At 39.7% G+C, this 21,535-nt stretch overlaps 1 protein-coding gene across 1 annotated transcript; it reads right to left on the minus strand.

Annotated features, from left to right (window-relative positions):
* Positions 1 to 7,034: 7,034 nt before the first annotated feature.
* On the minus strand, positions 7,035 to 7,622 carry LOC142181798 (uncharacterized). Its single transcript, XM_075255345.1, has one exon. It carries the CDS (start codon positions 7,620 to 7,622, stop codon positions 7,035 to 7,037), a length of 588 nt encoding a protein of 195 aa, XP_075111446.1.
* Positions 7,623 to 21,535: the final 13,913 nt, after the last annotated feature.

Below are 21,535 nucleotides of genomic sequence, written 5' to 3' on the forward strand. Positions count from 1 at the left end.
TCCAACAGAAGAAAATACAAACTCGAAAGCAACTCGACGGACTCTAGCAGAAAGAAAATACAAACTCAACATGACTGACAGACGCTAACAAAAGGGAAATGCAGACTCGAACGGAAAAAATCATGAATACATCAATGCTCCTGGTGCCCGCGGGACATCATTCGGTCTCGCCGCTGGCCTATATGAAAGCTCCCTTTGAAGTCGATCCAAGTCTCTCATTATCTGTTTAAAAAATATCATTACTGCTGCAAAAAAGATAGTGCAGGTCATATCCTCACAAATCTGGCACTTCATAACGATGTAGTCGGCAATGCTTCTAATTCTCTCTCTTATGGCGCCCTTTTCTTGTAACAAACACCCTATCTGTTGGGCCCTGGCTTCCAAAGTTTACTCAGCCGCATGATTTTGCTCCTGAAGTTGTTGCAAATCTATTTCTAATTACGCCAATGTTGTATAACAATGTTCCCTTTCAACTTTGAAGTCTTTGGCCTATTTGATCATTTTGTTTTCCGTGGCGATGACCCTTTTCTTTAACCCTACGACCTCATCATCGTACCTTTCTCTCAATTGCTTAACCAGGCATACTCGTTCATCTGCGTTTTTAGCCAATTGCTTTCGAGCCTTGGCTAATTTACTTTCTGCTTTATTCAAATCAAAACTGTAGTCATTTACTTTCTGCCTCAGGTTAGCTATGGGTTTTTCATCTCTGTCGCTTCGGGCTAGATTTTCTGCCGCTACTTTCATTTTCTGAATTTGAGCTCGAAGGGCCTCATTTTCTTTGGCTAGCTTTTTCTTTTCTCCTTCATCCGCCGCGACTTGCAAGCTATTCTGGAATTGAAGTTCTCTGACTTGCTTTTCCAATTCGCTTATGGTAGCCCTGTACTCGTTTTCTTTGGTCAGCCAGTCCCATTCCACTTGTGCTCCGTCGGTAAATTGTTGGACATGGGGCCTCTTTGCGGGCCTGTCAGGTTCATATTGAACTCGGGATCTTTTACCATACCAAGCAGTATAACTAGGCTCCACCTCGCCTCTGGATAGGTCTCGTACTTGAGTATTAGGCCCTAAGAATCTGCACTGATGCCAAATACGGCACACTTTCTCTTTTGGGAAGGCAGCTTTTGGATCTAACTAAATGACTTGCCGACTCAAATCTTCATTGTGTAGGATGGTCTAGTATTGACCTAACTGACATAAGACTCTGTGCGGAGCATAAGTCTGGACACTCCGAAGACCCATCAATAGCAAAAAACACACCTCAGCCGACATATAGATTACTTCGTTGACTGAGAGCCACCCGAATGTCCATTCAATCTTATTTGCGGTCAAAGATCTCAAATGAGCATGCCATGCTTTCGTACCATCCGGAAACTCATAACCCTCTACTCGCTTTTCATGTTTTTCAATGCACTCAAGGCCAGTCATACCGCAATTCAAGTATCCGGGACGGTGCCAAAGGTGTTCCTCCATCCATATTTGTAACAGCATATTGCACCCTTCAAAGAATTTCGCTCCTTCTCAACAGAGAGTGAGAGCTCGGTAAATTTCTGCCAAGATCAGCGACACTATAGTCCCATTTGCCTTTTTCATCATAAAATCGGCTATCCCTACTAGCCCCATCTCTATGTTCCCGTCTTTTCTCGGGCAAACCAAGATACGCAAGAACGCCACTATGAAAGCTAATTCTCTCCGAGCTTCCCACTTGTCTTGATTTCCAGCATGAGTAAGACCAGTATCTGGTGTTTTGAAGCCACAGGGATTCCTGTACCGTCGATACAGAAAGTAGAAGGTACAAAATCCTTTGGCCAGATTTCCATCTCGGACGTCTGGACTGATGCTTAACAAGTCCAAAAATTTGTGGGGGTCACTGTTCTTAGTGCTACCGGGTATTGACTTCTGAGATTCCCTTCGAATTCGGCATAACTTGCTATCTCTTCTAGCGTAGGAGTTAACTCGCAATCCGCAAAGTGGAACACATTATGTGTTGGGTCCCAAAATGGTATCAAGGCCTCAATCACGTCTTTTCTGGGCTTGACCTTCAAAAGACCAATAAGACCGCCCAATGCCTTTGTCACAACTTTCCTGCTGTCGCCCCCCAAATCATGCCACCATATATGTAGCTCCAAAGGGATCTCTTCACGGACTGAGAAAGGTTCATTTTGACTTGTGCTCATCCTGCACATTTATTAAGTTGATTTTAATTAAAAGAAAACCATGCCACGTTTTGACTTAAGAGAAATGACCATTTTTTCAAAATTTCCACAAAAGATCCGGCCTTGCTAACACGGCCTTTCAGTACTTCAAAAACGAAGATTTTAAGGTTGTGTCAGCTTACCAGCCAAAACCTTCAAAAGTGGTTGTTCTTGCAAAAACAGCCTTCCGACACCTTTTTTAGGGACATTCGGCTATTTCTGACAAGAATGGCATCACCCTAATTATTTTTAAATTAAAGTAAAATTTTTGGGCTTTTGGGCTATTTTTGCAAAAAGGAAATTGGACCCGAGGGGGGTTGTCTACGTATCTCACACCCTGTGAGAATCAAACTGGCGTAGTTCGGGCGAATAAAACAAACTATTTTTGAAAACAAGACTCTTTTTTTTATTATTTCATTGGCAAATAAAACTATTTTTTGAAAACAAAAACTTTTTTTTCCTAAAATATTCAGCAGAGTTTCGACACTATTTGGACATTGGTTTTTTTCAGAACAGGCGATTAACTCTCATACAGCTATTTCTCTTTCCTCAACTTTTTCCAATATTCATAAGCCGGTCAACATGCAAGTCCGAAGCAAATAAATGCACAAGTGGCAAGTAAGATGCATCAGTATGGTCTTTTTTATTTTGGGTGCACCTGTCATAGATAGACCCAACCCCTGTGTTGAGTCTCCAAAGTCAAAATGCACAAGATGCAAACAAACGTTCCTACTAGGGATCCGATATGAGGTCTTGTTATACTAGGTTTAAATCCTGGGGTTTATTGTTCTAGACCTGGCTTACCCGAGCGGGCAGCTCGAACCGAGGGGGGGTAGCGTACCGGGAATACAGAAGTTTCACCGGCTTTGCAACTTGTCCGAATCTCGTTCTAAATTTGGAATATGACTCTAACAGAAAAAAAGTCACACGAAGTGCACACTTCTTCATAATTTAGAAGACTCAGCGAGAAGAGGGATTTCGCAACAGTTTATATACAGTTCACGGAATATCAAAGCGGTAAAAGCAATCAATTAGCACATTAGGCCCTAGTCATGTAACAAATTTAGACAATGGATAAAGCCAATTATAACAATTATTCTAAGATCGAATTCTTGAACCCTGAACCAGAGATTCTGGGTTCGATCCCCAGCAGAGTCGCCAGAGCTGTCACACCTCTTTTTTACTACACCCCGTAAAGGGTATAAATATAAGGGAGTTTTTCCAATTAAAGGACAATCGAAACAGGATTATTATTAGAAATCAGAGTCGCCACTTGGGATAATTTATGGTGTCTCAAGTCACCGGTTGAATCCCGAATCGAGGAAAATATGACTCTGTTTAACAGTCCGCGAACCAGAAACTCGAGTAAGGAATTCTGTTAACCCGGGAGAAGGTATTAGGCATTCCCGAGTTCCGTGGTTCTAGCACGGTCGCTCAACTATTATAATCGGCTTAATTATCTGATTAATCACATGTTTGAGCCTATGGTGCATTGTTAACTTATTAACCGCTTTTAATCATTTTAAGGGAGATTGAACGTCGTTTAAAACACGTCTTCGGATCGCTCCACATGAAACGCTCCCGCAATTCTAGACCTATTTTATTCAATGTTTAAAGATTTGATTTGGGTCACATGAAATACACACCCGAGTTTAGGAAGGTAAGTTATTAAAATAGCGCGCCTAAAGCAACTACGCACTTTAGCTTTGCAAGGGACATGGAAAATTTGCTAAATGGTACACGTCAAACTCTAAGGATAAAATAATTACACGAAGGCCATGCAATTGTCATTTTTGTTTGGCACGGCACACCTCGATTTTTCTAATCAAGAAGTCTCTTAAATTAATCACAAGGGCCACGCACTATCTTCTATTTAATAGCACCTCTTGAAATTATTTAAGAACACAACTAATTGAGCATTAAGAGATGGGGGAGTTGTTCAACTTAGGCGAATGGGCTTTAGTTAATATGGACTAATGAGCAGAAAACTGGGCTGAAATGGCGTCAAAAGGACCCAAATCCTATTTCCACGCATTTGGGCCCAAGGTGAGCCCAATTTCAAATCTTGAGGCTACTGCGAACTGCACTCACTATCGAGCCCTTACAGCGTGCAAGCAGGGGTCGAAACAACAGCAATTAACGCTAAACTAACATAAATGCAACAATTGAAAATCACCCTTTGATTGGCCAATAAATAATTACAAGAAGTTTTAGCAACACCATGATTTGAAAACGATTAGAACCTAACTACGTGGCACATGACTCTTAATTTTCAAAGCCCTGAATCAGCTTACAGTGCTAACATGGGAATTTAACCTTATTTAGACCTCACATTAACAAATTTAAAGGATCAAATAACCAAGACTTTGAGACAATCAGATATGCTCAGCCAAATTCTTTCGATACTGATAGTACCCAGGCCAGCAATTCAAAGTTTTGGTGCTACATCAACTAATCAATCTCATTTCCAAACAACACTATTATATTTCAACACCCCACAGAATCCTCTAGCAGCATACCAAACATTAATCATTTCCTTCTAGTCTTGTTAGCACCAATTCAAGTATGAGAATACTACCAAGCACACCTACTTACTTCATTTAAGGCACAAACACATTTGAGATATAATAACTTGATTGAGTCCTTTACATAACATTCCAACAGTCTCAAATCAAATACAGCTATAGGAGCTTCACCATTCAAATGGAAACCAGCTAGAATACACAATGAATCATGTGATTTAAAGCACAAACAATATTAAAGAAAAGTACACAAAAAACTCAGGTAAGTCTGTTGCCTTCCCTTAACCTCTCATTTCCACCTTCAAACTGAAACTTACATCAAGTAAAGTTCAGAAAATGTACCTGGAATTAAAATCAAAACAGAAAAACGAGGGATTCAGCAACAAACAGTAACAGCCAGCCCAGCTTCAGCAATTGAAACAATGAAAATCCACTCAGAAGAATTGATGGAACAGTAAATCAATTAGCACACTTAAACCAGCTCTTTCAATACTAAGTTCGATCCATTTTTACCCCATACGAGTCAAGAAAATTATTTTAGAAATTAACGACTTCGAGAATCATAAAGGAAACTGAATGAAACAGTGATTTCTTATGAAATTTTCACCCGATGTTGTTTTCTTCTAATTTTTTCTCTTTCAAGTCTCTTGGGTCTGCCTTGAAAGGCATGAAATGATGCCTTTATAGGCAACAAACATGGCGGCCTAAAAGAATTCAGATTTGCACTTTTACCCTTTTGATATTTTCATTCTTGCTTAGATATCCCTAAGTTAAAAAATAGATTTTCACATTAATCCCCACCCCAGCTTCCAGGAAGCTTCCTCAATTAGTTATTCAGAGATTCTCTACCTAGGCTTCCTAATTTACCCTTCAATACCCCGGTTATTACCCCTGAAACAAGATAGAATATGGGTCAAATTGACCTAACTCAATTGGGTGTGGGTCTGTATAACCCAGGTCGAATCCCCTCTTGGGCTTTCTGACTTCAAAACACAATTCGAGCCCCAATCAACAATCAAAATTTAATGGGCTAAACGGAATTTCCAACAAGAAAAACCAGCAAGCTTTTAAGAAAATAGACCAAAACAAAAGGAAAAGGGACATAAACTGATTAACAAAGCCATTAAGCTAAGCTCGTCATTAGGCTAATTATGCAACCAAAACAAACGAAAGATGAACACATAAGAAAAGAAAAGAGAAAACAGAAAAAAGGATGAAAATGATCTTAAAAGAAAGAAGAAGAAACATGCAAGAAAAATGAAAAGAGACTGAGAAGTACCTAAAGAACTAGACGGGCCTAAACTTGAATTCAATCCTTGAGCTTTCGATTTTGACCGAAATGGTTTTAATCATGTGTTCTCAAATGAAAACACATGAATAAAACCAGTTTCGGCTTCAAATCCTCAAAAAGGCACACTGATTTAGGTTTCGAAATTTTAGGGTTCGGATCTTTGATTTGAGATTCGAAGAATTTGGGACAGATTCGAGGGAAAAGAAGTGAAGATTTAGAATGAGGAGATGAAGGGGAGTTTGGGGTGTTAATTTGGGGTGGTTTGGTGGTGGCGCCGCCTCCGGCGGTGGGGGAATTTAGGGGTGGCGGCGTTAGGGTTTGGCAGGGGTGGGTTTGTGAAGGAGATGAGTGAGGGGTGGGGGGGCAGGTTTGGACAGTTAAATACTAAGGGACCTGGGCTTCAGGACCGTCCGATCAAGAAACCTTGACGGTCCTGATCTGTTGCCCATGAAACGACGTCGTTTGATTTAGGGGGGAACCGACCGGGTCAAGGCGTGGGTTTGGGCCGGGTATTGGGTGATTATCATTTGGGCTGGGACAATTAAATTGGGTTTGAGCCCAGATTTGGACTTCTTTCATTCTTTCTTTTTCCTTTTTCAATTTCACAATTCTTTTCTTTTTCCAAAATTAAAATAAAACCTAAATTAATTAATAATAATTTTTAAACTAAATTAACCTACCCAATTAGATTAATCACTTAACATGGTATTTACAATAATTAATTAAATCATAAATTTAAAGCAAAATTATACAATTCAAAATTAAAAAGTAAAAATGCAAAAATGAATTATTTTTGTGATTTTCATTTTTTATAAAACAAACTAATTTGCTAATTAATCTAAAAATATTAAAATTAAATCCTAAATGCAGATGCAACATATTTTTTGTATTTTTCATGAATTAAATAAAATAAACGTGCACAGACAAATGCAAATAATTAACAGAAAATGCCGCGAAATCCAACAAAATTGCAGACACTGAAAGAAATTATTTTGTTTTGAATTTGTTGGAATAATTCATATAGGGAAAAAATCACGTGCTCACAATGGTCATGTCATTATTCTGAGCAGCTATATTAGCATCAGCAAACAAATCATCTGAAAGCCCCAACACAAAACGCCTAACTCTGGCCCTCATTTCACGTACCATTTCCGGAGCATACTTGGCCAGAGAGACGAACTTGAGGTAGTACTCATTCACACTCATATCATTCTGTCTGAGTCTCTCAAACTCCAAAGCCTTAGCTTCCAAGACCTCAATGGGTAGAAAGTGCTCAAGGAACGCATCTGCAAAATCCTTCCAAGTCGCAGGATCTGCATCCTCCCCTCGGGACTCTTCCCATGTTTCATACCACGTGTTGGCAACATCCTTCAGCTGGTACGCAGCAAGCTCTGCTGCCTCAGTGTCTGTAGCATGCATCACTCGAAATATCTTCTGAACATCATCAATGAAGTTTTGCGGATCCTCATCCTTTTTGGACCCTGTGAAGATGGGAGGTTTCATGTTGAGGAATTCCCTAGACCTGGAACTACCCATCTCATGAACATCACTTGTTCCCTGCCTTTGAGCCTGATTAGCAACAATCTGGGTGAGCAACTGGATAGCTCCCCCGATATCCATGTTTGAAGCACTGGGCACTGAGCCCGATGCAACCCCCTAGGCTGGAGTGTCCTCCTCCTGAGCAGCATTAGTTGTGGCCCCCTGGCTAGTAGCTGAGGCCCTCTTGATGTACTTTCTTTTTGCAGGCATTTTTCTGAAATACGCAATTCGCACAGGTTAGAAAGATTCCTGAAAGCAAAGCTCTAACTGCACGATCTAGAGTATGAAAGAAATGGAACAATCCTAGATGTCTTGGTGGTCAACTGTTTACATGTGTGGCGCGCACACACACATAAAAGAGACCCCACTAGACACGGCTTCGTAGTCTCCCTAGGACTCTTGAACCTAGTGCTTTGATACCAAGCTTTGTCACGCCCCGAACCTGGGCCTGGACATAACACGACACTCGGTGCCTGACTGCATGTGACCTAGCGAACCAACTGTATGGCTAGATCAACATTTGGTATAACTGTAACCTAGAGGTAAATATATGGCATGATAATCTACTAAAGAGTCTGACTGAAATATCATAGATGCGGAAAATACTGAAAGGGTCTGCAAGTATAAACAAGTAGCCGACAAGGCTAACACATAAAAGCCTACTAATATCTGTCTGATTGGGTTATAGTCTGCGAAGCCTCCAAAGAATACTGAAAATGCTAACTGTTTACCGGGACAAGGTCCCCGGTATACCTTATTAACTGAAATACTATAATGACTAAAACAAAAGAGAGATAAGGCCCCGGAAGACTAGGGCTCACCAATAGCTGATACGAGATGTCCTAGCAAGCAGAATCATCAACCTAAAAATCGTTACCTGCATCGCGAGATACAGGCCCCGGGCAAAAGGGACGTCAGTATATTTGAATTGTATTGGTATGTAAAATAGCTGAACAAAAGAATTGTCAATACTGAAACTGAAACTGAACTGCTAGCTGATAAACTGATAACTGAACAAGGAAGTAAGGATGTGAATACTCCCTCTTCTGAATGATGAACAACCTGTTTAACTGAATATTAAAATGCGACCTCAGGCCCAATATGTATATATATATGTGCACAACTGTGGCCTCGGGCCCAAGTATATGTTTACATAACTGCGGCCTCAGGCCCAAAGATGCATAAAGCATGAACTGCGGCCTCAGGCCCAAATACAGGTGTCTAACATTCAAGAATATAAAATCAGGAACTGAGAATCATACTACAATACATGATACTGAAATAATGAACCATACCAAGTTACATGATACTGGAATAGTGAATAGGATTAGACTGGGATGAGTATTCATAATAAGTTGATTTATCATAACTGAAACTCATAGAATATCGAATGATTATGAGACTATGCCATCTAGAGAATAGAAGTTCTACTACTATTCAGGGAACTAAGGCATAGTTACTTTCTGAGGAAACTGGTAATGGTCATAAGGAATGGGACGTAGGGAGAATCATAGACATTCCCAAAAGTAAAGAGTTAGCCTTACATACCTCAATTTCGCCCCTTAGTGATACTACAATGATCCACAATACTAAGAACCTTCAATCTACAATAGCAACATCTAATGGAACCCAATATTAGTAACAAATTCCATAACTTAAGCCATTTAGGCATATTATCAAATACCTTGTAAGCCTAAATCTCTACATCTCATCGTCATATAATTAGTTCATCTAACTACCACCATTCATCAATAATTTATTCCATCATCATGATTAACCAATTTATAACTCCCAAAATCACATATATGACCATCCATCCACACTCAACCAACAAAGTTCCATTAAATAAACATCTTTAAATCTCTATAATAGTTGTGTAATCAAATTGGGAACTTATGGTTCCCAATCAACATACCAAGAGTTCCAATACTTATTCATACTCATATTCCCTTAATAAATCCATACATGTAAGTATAAGGGTATAGGATTACCTTTTTGGAAGAAATCTTGCAAAACCCTCCTTTGAGTTCTTGAAGAAATCCCCTTGAAGATCTAAGTATTTTATGTGTAGATTTCATCAATACTAGTGTGTAAATAATGAAATTCACACCAAGATGATGGGGATTACTTACCTTGAAGATGGTAGGGGTTGTAGGTCTTGAGAGGGTGGAGGAAAACCCTAAAATTCATTCAAATGAAGTGGGGAAAATAGCCCCCGAAGGTTTTATATCAAAATAGGGTGGGGTTGACAAAAAATGAAGATTTGCACAGTCGCGGTGCATGGGGCGACTCATGGGGCGGTGTAGTAATGAAAATGTGTTTAGAAACGAAATTTGGAGGTGCTCTATTAATTTACACAGCCGCGCCGCATGGGGCAACGCATGGGGCGGCGCGATAGTCTAAAATTTTGCACTAGTTTTGGTAAGTTGGTCATAACTTTTGGTAGGAGTGTCCAAATGTTGAATGGTTTGAAGCGTTAGAAATTAGACTCAAAGATATTTCATTTGATGGGTTTTGAATCACATAATACCTTATATAAATGTAGATATGCTCGTGCAAAGTTTGGTCTTATGCATGCTCATTTGGAATCTTAGTTTGTCATGAAATTTTCAAACTTGACTTAGACTTAGGCCTCTCCTTGGACCCCAAATCACTTATGATATGCCTCGTACACTTATTATCATAACCAATTGATAACCATCACATGAATACTCATTTAATACATCTACAACGGATTCAAATTTACCGGGTGTTACATTAGATCTATTCGAAGACAAACATTTGTTTAAGAGGGGGAAAATGTAACGACCCAGTTGGTCATTTTGAATATTGTAGCCCCATTCCTCCATTTATTATTCATTCCATATTCGTTTGTTGTTACGTTACTTGCTGGGGTGGTTAGTTCGATTCTGGAGATATTTCGGAATGAATTAGGACACTTAGTCCCGAGGTTGGAAGCTTAAGTTGAAAGAGTTTACCAAATATTGACTTATGTATAAACGACTCTGCAATGGAGTTTTGATAGTCCCGATAGCATCGTATGGTGATTTCGGAATTAGGAGTATGTTCGGATATTAATTTGGAAGTCCGCAGATTGTTTTGGCTTGAATTGGGAAAAGTTAAAAAATTAAAGGTTTGAAAAGTTGACAAGTACTCAGATTTTGGTTCCAAAAGTTGGAGTAGGTTTGTTGTGTCATTTATGACTTGTGTACAAAATTTAAGGTCAATTGGAGTTGATTTGATAGGTTTCAACATCGATTGTAGTAGTTGGTAATCCATTAGTTTCAATAGTCTTGAATTGGGGTGCGATTCATATTTTTTATGTTGTTTGATGTGATTTGAGACTTCGACTAAGTCCGTATGATGTTTTAGGATGGGTTGGTATGTTTGGATAGGGTCCTAGGGACCTTGGGTGTGAGTCGGGTTGATTTCAGATTAAGTTGTGAACTTATGTAAAATCTGTTGGTTCAGTTCTGGTGCGTTCGCACCTGCGATGGGAGTGGTCGTAGATGCGGTACTGCAGTGTGGAGTTTTGGTCACAGGTATAGAATGGAAGGGAGGTAGTGAGGTCTATATAAGCGGGTGATTTTTTGCTGAAGTGAAAGCGCTTCTGTGATTAGGAGTCTGCAGGTGTGGAGCTTGGCAACTTGGCTATGATCGCAGATGCGCGAGGTGGGTGCGGACGCATAGATGTGGGTGATGGGCCGCAGAAGCAGTCTCACAGGTGCGTGATTGTGACCACAGATGCGGGTGGTCGGGAGTTTAGTGATTTCCATAGATGCGGATGTGAGATTGCAGAAGCGATTCTGCAGAAGTGGAGATCATGACCACAGGTGCGGTTTCGCTGGGCAGAATAGATATAAATGAGGGTTTGAAACTTTTCTTCAATTTTTGGACTTTGGAAGCTAGGTTTGTGGCGATTTTCTAGAGGGGTTTCACTCTAAATCAAGAGGTAAGCTACTTTTGATCACTTTTGCCCATTAATATTGAATACCCATTGATTTTTCCACCTAGATTATGTATTTTTGAGGTGAATTTGGGAAATTTTGAACTAGGGATTGGAGAGTAAGATTTGGGGATTTGAGTGTCAATTTGTGATCGGAATTGGATGATTTTGGTATGGTTGGATTCGTTATCAAATGGGTGTTCAGATTGTGTGAATTTTGTCGGGTTTCGAGGCGTGGGCTTGGGGTTGACTTTTGGGTTGACTTCTTGATTTTTGTTAAAGAACTTAGCTTTATCGTATGGGATCGATTCCTATAACTTGTATTGATTATATTAAGTTGTTTGTGACTAGATTCGCGTCTTTCGGAGGCCGATTCACAAGACAAGGGTTTGTTGGAGCATTGAGTTGTGCACTTTGAGGTAAGTAACACTTCTAAACTTGGTACTGAGGGTATGAATCCCTGGAATACGTGTTATATGGTTGGTGTTGGGGTGATACACATGCTAGGTGACGGGCGTGTGGGTATTTACCGTGATATTTATGACTCGGTTGATTCTGTGGTACTGTGTTGTTATCCAGTCTTGTTTCTATCCGTGGAATTCCTACGTGTCAGAGTAATTGAGCTGTAATATATGTTAGAAATCATATTTAGGCTATGTACTTATTCTGTTGGGACTCATTGAGATCATTCGTGATGTTGACTTATTTGCTTAAGTTGAAATTATGTACTCAATCATATTTATTCATTTGCATATTATATCTCTGACTCTATTATCATTTATTGTTACATCCTGTTATCATTGTTTGGGCTGAGTGGTATGAGATTTGTGAGCCCGTGAGACTAAAGAGATCGATGACTGAGTTAGGGCCTAAGAGCCGGATTGTGAGTGATACTATGGGATCAAGCTGCACGCCGTAGTAAGCCATATTGGCTTTATATTAGAGTCTGGGCAGGATCTTCCCCTCCGTAGTATGACATACCAGTAGTGAGGGCAATCACCCGTACAATGCTGAATGATGGTGTGTGATGAGTGGGAGTTTGAGACAAACAAATTGAGTACTTTGAGAGTGTGAGTACCTGAGATAATCACTGTGATGCATTACATTTGACATGTAGTCATAGAGATGTAACATTCCTCATGCTAGCTATACTTGACATATTTTATCAATATTGAGCTTAAATTGTTGAACGTGAAAATATGCCTAAATTTATGTACTGTGTATGAGCTGAATATTGAAGTTTTCAGAGTTATTACTGTCATTATTTTGTTATATTTGTGTTGTCATTATTCTGATTTAGATTGTATCTTTTTGAGCTCGTTACTGCTTTCAGCCCAAGGTTAGTCTTGTTACTTATTGAGTACATTGGGTCGATTGTACTCATACTATAAGCTTCACTTTGTGTGCAAATCCAGGTATATCTGGATGCAGTGGTTGCTAGAGTGGTGATAGTACCTGTTGGGAGATCTTGAGGTAGCTGCTATGACACCCGCAAACCTTGACTCTCCTTTCTCTCATGTTTTTGGTATTGTTCTATTTTCTTAGATAGTTGTACTAGAGTTTTAGACTATGTTGACATTATAGCTCATGTTCTCGGTGACACCTGAATTTTGAGATTTGTTGTTATTGAATTTCAGTTGTTCTTATCAGTTATCTATGAGATTTTCTACTATTGAACTTGTTAAAAATCATGTTTTAAATTCAAATGTGTAGCTATTATGTGATTGTCGGCTTGCCTAGTAATGTGATAGGTGCCGTCACGACAGGTTGGGATTTGGGACGTGACAATTAACTTACTGTATTTATGAATACAATCACGCAAATACATGGAATACAACAAAGTAGCAACAAAATTTGTAGCTACGGCCAGTAAATACGGATATTATAACTATAGAGCATTAATAGCCGCATAACAATTGTGGTTGATGTTTTATACTTTAGGGCCACACAAGAGGGGGGTGATTTGTATGGTGTCCGATTTTTGCGTGCACAGATTGTAGAAGGACCTGGTTCTTTACGTGTTCCTTATACTATTGTTGCTGAAATTATATGCAAAAAGTAAAGAACACAAGTATTTTTATGTGGAAAACACCCAACTCAAAAGGTAAAAAAACCACAACCTACTACTCAGCTGGATTTTTTCCAACACTTCACTAAATCACTCAGCCAAAATAGTATTTATAAAACTCTTTGTAAACCTAAGGATTACCTCTAGTTCCATTGTGGCAACCAACCTCTAACTGTTGCAACAACTTCAAGTTAACTCTAACTTGAATACTCAGAGTACCTAATATAATTGCTTCTAAATAAAGCTATAATGAAACTAGAATAAAAGACAGACACTTGGAACTAATTCTTTTATCTGGTTCATGTAGCTTCAGGTTCGCACACTTGAATCACACCAGCATTGCTTGCAAATGTCTTGCTATTTTGCTCTCACTCACGTTTAACTTCAACGTTTGTGCGTCACCTGTAAAATGAGAACATCCTGTAATATATAGAGTTAGTAGAATAGGAAATAACTAGAGTTTCAATGTTTTACTCTTCCTTGTTGGAAGAGTTCTAGTTAACTTTAACTTCTAACTCCTTCCTTATCTTGGATAGTATTCTCTTGAGTGCTTCTCCTTATCAATTATACAACCTTTTCGATCAGGAGATATCAGATATAACAAGTTAGCTTATCTCCTTCACGTGCATTCCTTATGCTCGAATCTGCCTCTGTCCGTATATACTGTGTATGGATCTGGTTCATGCTGAAGTTCCTTTGTCAATCATCAAAACAAACTTTACCTGGGCCAACAATGATTTTCTAAAAATTCCTCTTAATAGTATGGTTTTTCGTAACACACATAATTATATATTTTCAAGATTGATGTAAACAAATGCATAATACTAAATCAATAAATTTGGATTGAGTGTCAACACATACAACACACACACACACACACACACACACACATATATATATATATACACACGTATCAGAGAAAGTTAAAGACACTGAGGGGTCGTTTGGTAGGATGCATTAGATAAAATAATGCATGCATTAGCTTTGTGTATTAATAATACATTGTTTGGTACACATTTTGAACCTATACATTTTGAACTATGCATTAGTTATGCAAGCATTAGCTATACATCCTATTTGGTATTATCCTATGCATAACTAATGCATAGAAAACAATGGTATTAGCAATGCAATGAGTTTTAATGCATGCATTAGCTTAGTTAAAGACAAAATTGTCCTTCAAAATTTATGTTTGATTAAAATATGTTAGTTAGTATATTAATGCAAGTTCAAAATAATCCAAATAGTGAGAAATAAAATTATATCCCTAGTGAATAAATAAATACTTAGCATATTTTCTTTTTTATAAATAAATATTTAATTTTATTTTACAATATAGGTAGGCAAATCAAATAATTTTTTGTAAACTTTTTCATATAAAAATATTTCTCAACATATATTTCTTTTAAAAAGTTAGAGTGTGAACTAGTTTTGAGGGCATTTTTGTAAACAAACAATTCTTTTAGAAATTGTGCAATGCTTTAATACATCAAACCAAACAATGGATAAGAAATATGTCAGCATAACTAATACCAGTATAACTAATGCAAGCATAACTAATACCAGCATTACTAATACACCCTATTCATCATTATTCTTATGCACCCTACCAAACAACTCCTGAATCCATTCTTATTTGCTGCGCATTATTATTTTGTCAAGCTCAGAAAGATTTTACATTTAGATGTTAAATATAACGCTTCGCATGCATTCTCTGAGCAATGGGACTGATGCCTCTAATATAATTGTGACTATAATTAGAAAAGTTTTATCTTAAATCCATCATATGATTGTTCTTGTTTTGACTCTGTTAATTACTGGCATCTCATCATTAATACCAAGGTTGGTGGATGCAGTCAGATGGCAATAAGATGCACCAAGATTACCAGTTTTAATTGACGGAATTGATCATAAATCATTGATTTGTACAATCTCAATAATGATTTTAAGGTAAAAGTTCTCGTTTTATTATTCTTTTTTTTTGAAGAGCCAGAACTGGACATATTCGACTCTACTCGTTAGTCCCCTTTCTTCCCTGTGTTTATCTTCTTCTTTTTCTAAGTCCTCTTTCCTTTAGCGCTTTGATGTGTTCTCTCTTCTAGGTTATTTTTTCTGCCATGTTACTTAATATTAATTTAATTTAGTAATATTAAATTAATTGTGATTTGATCACGCCCAACTATGCCTTGTAAAAGGACAATGCGGACGTTGCAAATATAACCTGAGTATTTATGCCTAGAGTCGAATCCACAGAGAATTAACCTATCAATTACTTTCGTTGGACTTACTAAATTCTTTAGAATTAACTTCCCCAAACGTTGTGAATAACAGTTGATGGTATATTTAATAACTAAGATTGAAAGTCAATAAACAGTTGTAAACTAAATATGCTTAAGTTGTGAACAATAATGAGAAGGTTCTAAGGTAGTGATTTCCCCTATTGATGGAATCCCTTCTGTTTATGTTTCATATATATTTACCAACACATCTCTATCAACCATGAACACTCTTTTTAGCGTGAATCTCTCCTGAGTAATCACGATAATTTACTAGACGCACTCTCCCGAGATACGCTAGCTGGCTTTGTTTATTACAGTTCACTTTAGTTCGCACCCAAGACTTCGTTATCCCTAATCCCGCCTTTAAACCCGCAGTTATAGATCCCTCTTATACTTTGGGAGTGATGTTGTTCAATAATTACCTAAATATGCACTCTCTCCCGAGTAATGCATACTAAATAGGCACAGCTAATTGAGGATCCTGGCAATTAACTACAACAAACACGTAGTTGAACAAATAGAGATTAAATTAGCAAACTATATTAACATAATCAAGAAGTTCATCCTTCAATAGGTTCCATCAAAACCCTAGACAAAGGATTTAGCTACTCATGACAATGGGTAAATAAACTATGAAAATATTCATGATCAAAATTGCCAGAAAAATAAAGAGAAGAAGAAAATATGATGTTTTGGGTGATCTCTCACACTTGTTTTTGTTGTCAAAGTACTCTCTAAAACATTACATGCCTCCCTTGGGCGAGTTCTATTGTTTAATATAGGGTTTTGGGCTAAAAATCCCGTGTTTTGCACTTCAGTCCCTCAATTTTCCGCTTCCTACCGCGGTCCTACCGCGGTTACGCCAGGACCGCGGCCAACTAGCCTCTTAGAATACGCAACAGCCTTCTGCCGCGGTCCGACCGCGGTTACGCCGGGACCGCGACAGTCCATCTCCAGTTCTAGGTTTGCTGCCTTCGCGTGGTGCACTTAGCGGATATTGTAAGATTGGCCTCTTTTTCTCCGTAATTGATCCCAAAAGTACTCCATAGACTGTTTTTATTGTATATAGCCTGCAAAGCATGAAAAGCACTAATCAGAGCATTTTGTTATCACTTTTTACCATAAAAACTATACAAGAAGGTAATTCTTTAGGGCCTAATTATAGTCCAATTCACCTATTATCAACACCCCACACTTAAATCTTTGCTCGTCCTCGAGCAAGTTGAACCACACTTCTAGGCCTAATCATTCGATGCATTACCCAGTTTATGTCACACCCGCCATTATGAAAGAACAATCTAAGTAGTGCAACAGCCACACTTCAGATGAAGACTCTAATGCCATGCCACACTCGTGCTTACTCTAGTTACTCTAAACAAAGGTGAAAACTTGCTTTTTCTTCCTGAGTCACATGCCCTCACATCACATTTCTGAGAGAAGTTCCACACACATAAAATCAAGCAACAAGGAACTATAGATAGAACGAATCCACTCACTCTCAGCAAAGAACATTCACATGCCACACAGATACACCATAAGCTTGCCCTTAGTGTAATACTCTACTAATCGAGTTGTTCAGTCCAAGATCAAGAGGTCTTTATTTGGTTATAATGTAGGCTAAGGTACGGGTAGGATATATTTGGATATAGTGACTAACCTCCCTAAGCACTTTTAATACAATCGTTCCCTTTATTCCAATTTTCATGTTCAACCCAATCATTCTTCCACACTTGTTTCATAGGCTACCCCCACTTTTCTTTAGGTGCAACTGGCCTCTTTTTTTTATTTTTTATTTTTATTTTTAACAGTCATTGCACCATTCAAGTATTTTCCTGATTTTTCTTTTCCCACTCCATTACTACCCCACACTTTGACTTTTATATGCTCTTTAACGATTCAAGTGCTTCTAGGAGGTACAGGTTCAAACAGTCAAACTATTCAAACAGTCAAACTATTCAAACACAGGGATGTAGGTAATTGTAAGGTTATCAAAGAACAGGCTTCATGCTCGAAGGGGTTAACTATGGCAATATGTACAGGTGGATTCATAATTATACAGGCTACACTAGGAAATTCCTCAATCATCTCTAAGGCCAAACAACTTCTATTTCGCTTTGCAAACACACATGGCAAGTTCTAGGTATCGCATGCAAGCACAGAATACAAGTATTATATCACACATACTTGGCATGTAACTCATTCCGAATTAGTTTGTCAACACACTCACGTAAGCATTCAAGAAAGACAAGGTGTGCATAATTAAGGGATAAAATTACGAGTCTACAAACGAGCCTAGACGTCGCACCCTTAAGTTCGTTTTAGTTATTTGCAGGTGTGTACATTACGGGTTGCATTCTTGCCCTCACCCATCTTAGTCCAATAGAGTCCTAAGGGTCCTAAAAATATTAAAGAAAAATCTACCTAACCCGGTTCAAGAAAAGCCCTTGGAAAAGAACCGTGGTCAAAAGAAAAACCAAGGAGGAATTACTACACTACCTAAAAAGAAAAATAAAATAAAAAAAATCTAAATGGACTACACTACTTGTTTTTTCTAAAACCCGACTTTGACCCTCAAGAGACCCGTCGACAAGTGTCCGTCGTAGGGCCAAGTTAGTTACTTCTAAGGTGAGTACAACCAATTATACACAACAACAAAGATACAGAACTACAACATACTCAATGTATATGTACACTAACAATATCCCACTAAAGCAAGTCTCCCACCCCATACAAAAAGAATATGGCATGTCCCCATGTCATAACACAAATAAAGTGCAGAAGGGTAAGAAGACTTTCCTGAGCATCACTCGGAGTCGGAGACGGTGCGGGGATCCACATGACAAGTCCTCCCCAAAGCACGGAACCAAGCTATCATCCGGCTCTCAGACCTGGCCTACCTCTGAGACATGGCATCCATACCCACATGCAGGCCATCCACCGAGGAGCGAAGATCTGCCACCTCTTCCTCCAAAGAATGCAACATGGGTCGGCTGGGCTGTGATCTAGAGAACCCTGCCTCAGTATGGGGTCGCCGAGAGGATCCGGCTCCATCATAGGATCTCCTGGATGGTGCCATGGGTGCTGGGGCGTCATCCTCATCATCAAGCTCAATAGTTGTGGGTGCATCTCTGCCCACTGTGATCTTTGAAGCTCTGAATGCCGCTTTTGTGGGCAAAGCTCCATCTGTAGGATTGGTGGGGACACCATCCAGCAGACACAACCTCGTCACAAATGAGGGGAAGTAAAACCCCTTAGATAGCAGAGGTGACCGAAGGATCATTTCATCTCCAATAATTCTCGCCACATCAAAGTCTTTCTTTGTGACGAAGCACCACACCAATAGAGCCCGTAGGTGGTTCACATCTGTCGTGTTGCCCGTGGGCAATAACCGGCTGCAAATAATGGTGAACCAGCACTTAGCTCCATGTGTGAACGACTTGGAGTGAAGGGTAATGTTTTCCTGTAGCCAGATTGGTCGACCCCCTGCGCAGATTGTCTCAATCATAGTGTCCCAAGTGACCCCTTGGGTGTCGTGGTAATGATCAATGTCATCAGTGAACTGGGGAAGCTGCAAGACCTGACGAATCTTCAGAATTGAGGCATCTACCACCCTGCCCCGCATAATCACAGACCGACACAAATATTTCAGGCAGTTCACATAGAACTCCCAGACTATTATTGGGTTTGCCGTCTCAGGTTCATAAAACAGAACTCCATCTCCCTCCGTCTGATTTCCTCATACATGTCTGCTTTTTCCATACGGAGGGCAGCCCTGTCAACAGGAATCTCAGGGACAAAGCTTTTGGTGGCTTTAGCATGAAACGCGTCCTCTACCTCCTGTGACTGGAACCTGGTGGCATCATATATTGGCATTTGGGAAGTGCTTGCCGAGCTCTTTCGCCTTTTTTGGGCCATATTACCTGCAGACAATTCAGGGTAACAATCAGATGTATCCTAACATGTGCCAGTCGGATGGGTACTCAGACTTCGCCACCTGATGGCACCAGACAGTTACCTTTTGTCAATCAATGCCAGTATACCCAATTAGTAAGGTGCCCAAATTTGACAACCTCCACTATTGCCCTCGCACCACTATTAATTCTACAATTCTGCCATATAATACCCCACACAATCTCCCACAAGTGAATCATGTCAAATGCTACCACCACCATAAACTAAGAAGGGCACAAAGTGCTCCAAAATTTTACAACACACCCCAATTTTCGGCCATTTAGGCCCCTCCACCAAGCTTCACCCTAAAAAATTTGTTTAGGCCTCCAAACATTCTAAAAATCGCCCCCAAGTTAAGCACAATGAAAACCCAACCATTTAAGCATCAATCATGGCCAAAAGAAGCAAATAATGGAGAAAAGTAAAGAAAAGAAAGAAAAAAATAAAAAAATTACACTGAAACACTACCTAGGGTTTAATTGAAACTAATTTAGACTACTCATTACACTAAGTTATGGAAAAGAAAGAGAAAAGAATAGAGAAGCTGACCTTGAGGATGAATGGAAGGGATAGGTTGTGGAGAGAGAGATGGAGAAGAAAGGAGGGGCAACAATGGGGGTTTGAGGGATAGGAGATGGTGTGAAAGAGAGAAGAGAAGAGAGAAGGGGATGGGAGTTGCGGGTGGTTTGAAGAAAATAAGGGTTTGGGGGAATAGTGGGGGGTTAGGTTTATTAAAGGGCGGGGGGAAAAAGAAAAAAAACAAAGTCTGCACTTACTTGTCCCGCGCTGGTCTGCCGCGGTTACGCTGGGACCGCGGTAGACCTCTTTTAGAGGGGGTATTTGACCGCGGTCCTACCGCGGTCCTACCGCGATTATGCTGGGACCGCGGTAGACCTCTTTCAGAGGGGGTATTTGACCGCGGTCCTACTGCGGTTACGCTGGGACCGCGGTAGACCTCTTTCAGAGGGGGTATTTGACTGCGGTCCTACTGTGGTTACGCTGGGACCACGGTAGACTTCTTTTAGAGGAGGTCCTTGACCGCGATCCGATTGCGATTACGCTGGGACCGCGGTCTGGGCGTGTTCCTACTATTTTTTTTATGCATTACACTTACAACACATTCATGGGTTGCCTCCCACGCAGCGCATGATTTAACGTCGCGGCACGACGCAGATGAGCGCATTTAAGGCTCGCTCGACCTCTGTGGTTCAGTCAGGTGTAGCTCAGACACTTCCTTTGGTTCGCTCATGCCCACATATAATTTCAATCTCTGTCCATTGACTCTAAATGTACAAGAGTCTTTCTCTGTGGTAATCTCGACAGCACCTGAAGGGAAAACTTCGACCACTCTAAATGGTCCAGACCATCGTGACCTGAGTTTATTCGGAAATAGCCTTAATCGTGAGTTATAAAGCAATACCATATCTCCAGGATTGAAATTTTGCTCCACAATGTTCTTATCGTGCAACCTCTTCATTCTTTCCTTGTACAACCTTGTGCTCTCAAAAGCAAGATGTCTGAACTCGTCGAGCTCATGCAATTCTGTGATTCTCGTTGTGCCCGCAGCCTCGATGTCTAGATTCAGCTATTTCAGTGCCCACCACGCTCTATGTTCAAGTTCCACTGGCAAATGGCAGGCCTTCCCGAACACCAACCTATACGGTGACATACCAGTCGGTGTTTTAAAAGCAGTTCTATAGGCCCAGAGTGCATCATCTAACTTTTTTGCCAAATCAGTTCTTGTGGCGTT

Source organism: Nicotiana tabacum, chromosome 6 (assembly GCF_000715075.1).
Source record: "Nicotiana tabacum cultivar K326 chromosome 6, ASM71507v2, whole genome shotgun sequence".
Lineage (NCBI taxonomy): Eukaryota > Viridiplantae > Streptophyta > Magnoliopsida > Solanales > Solanaceae > Nicotiana > Nicotiana tabacum.

What these genes read in the sequence shown, in the direction of transcription:
- LOC142181798 (XM_075255345.1), bottom strand. Translation starts at nt 7,622, where the DNA reads ATGGATATCGGGGGAGCTATCCAGTTGCTCACCCAGATTGTTGCTAAT.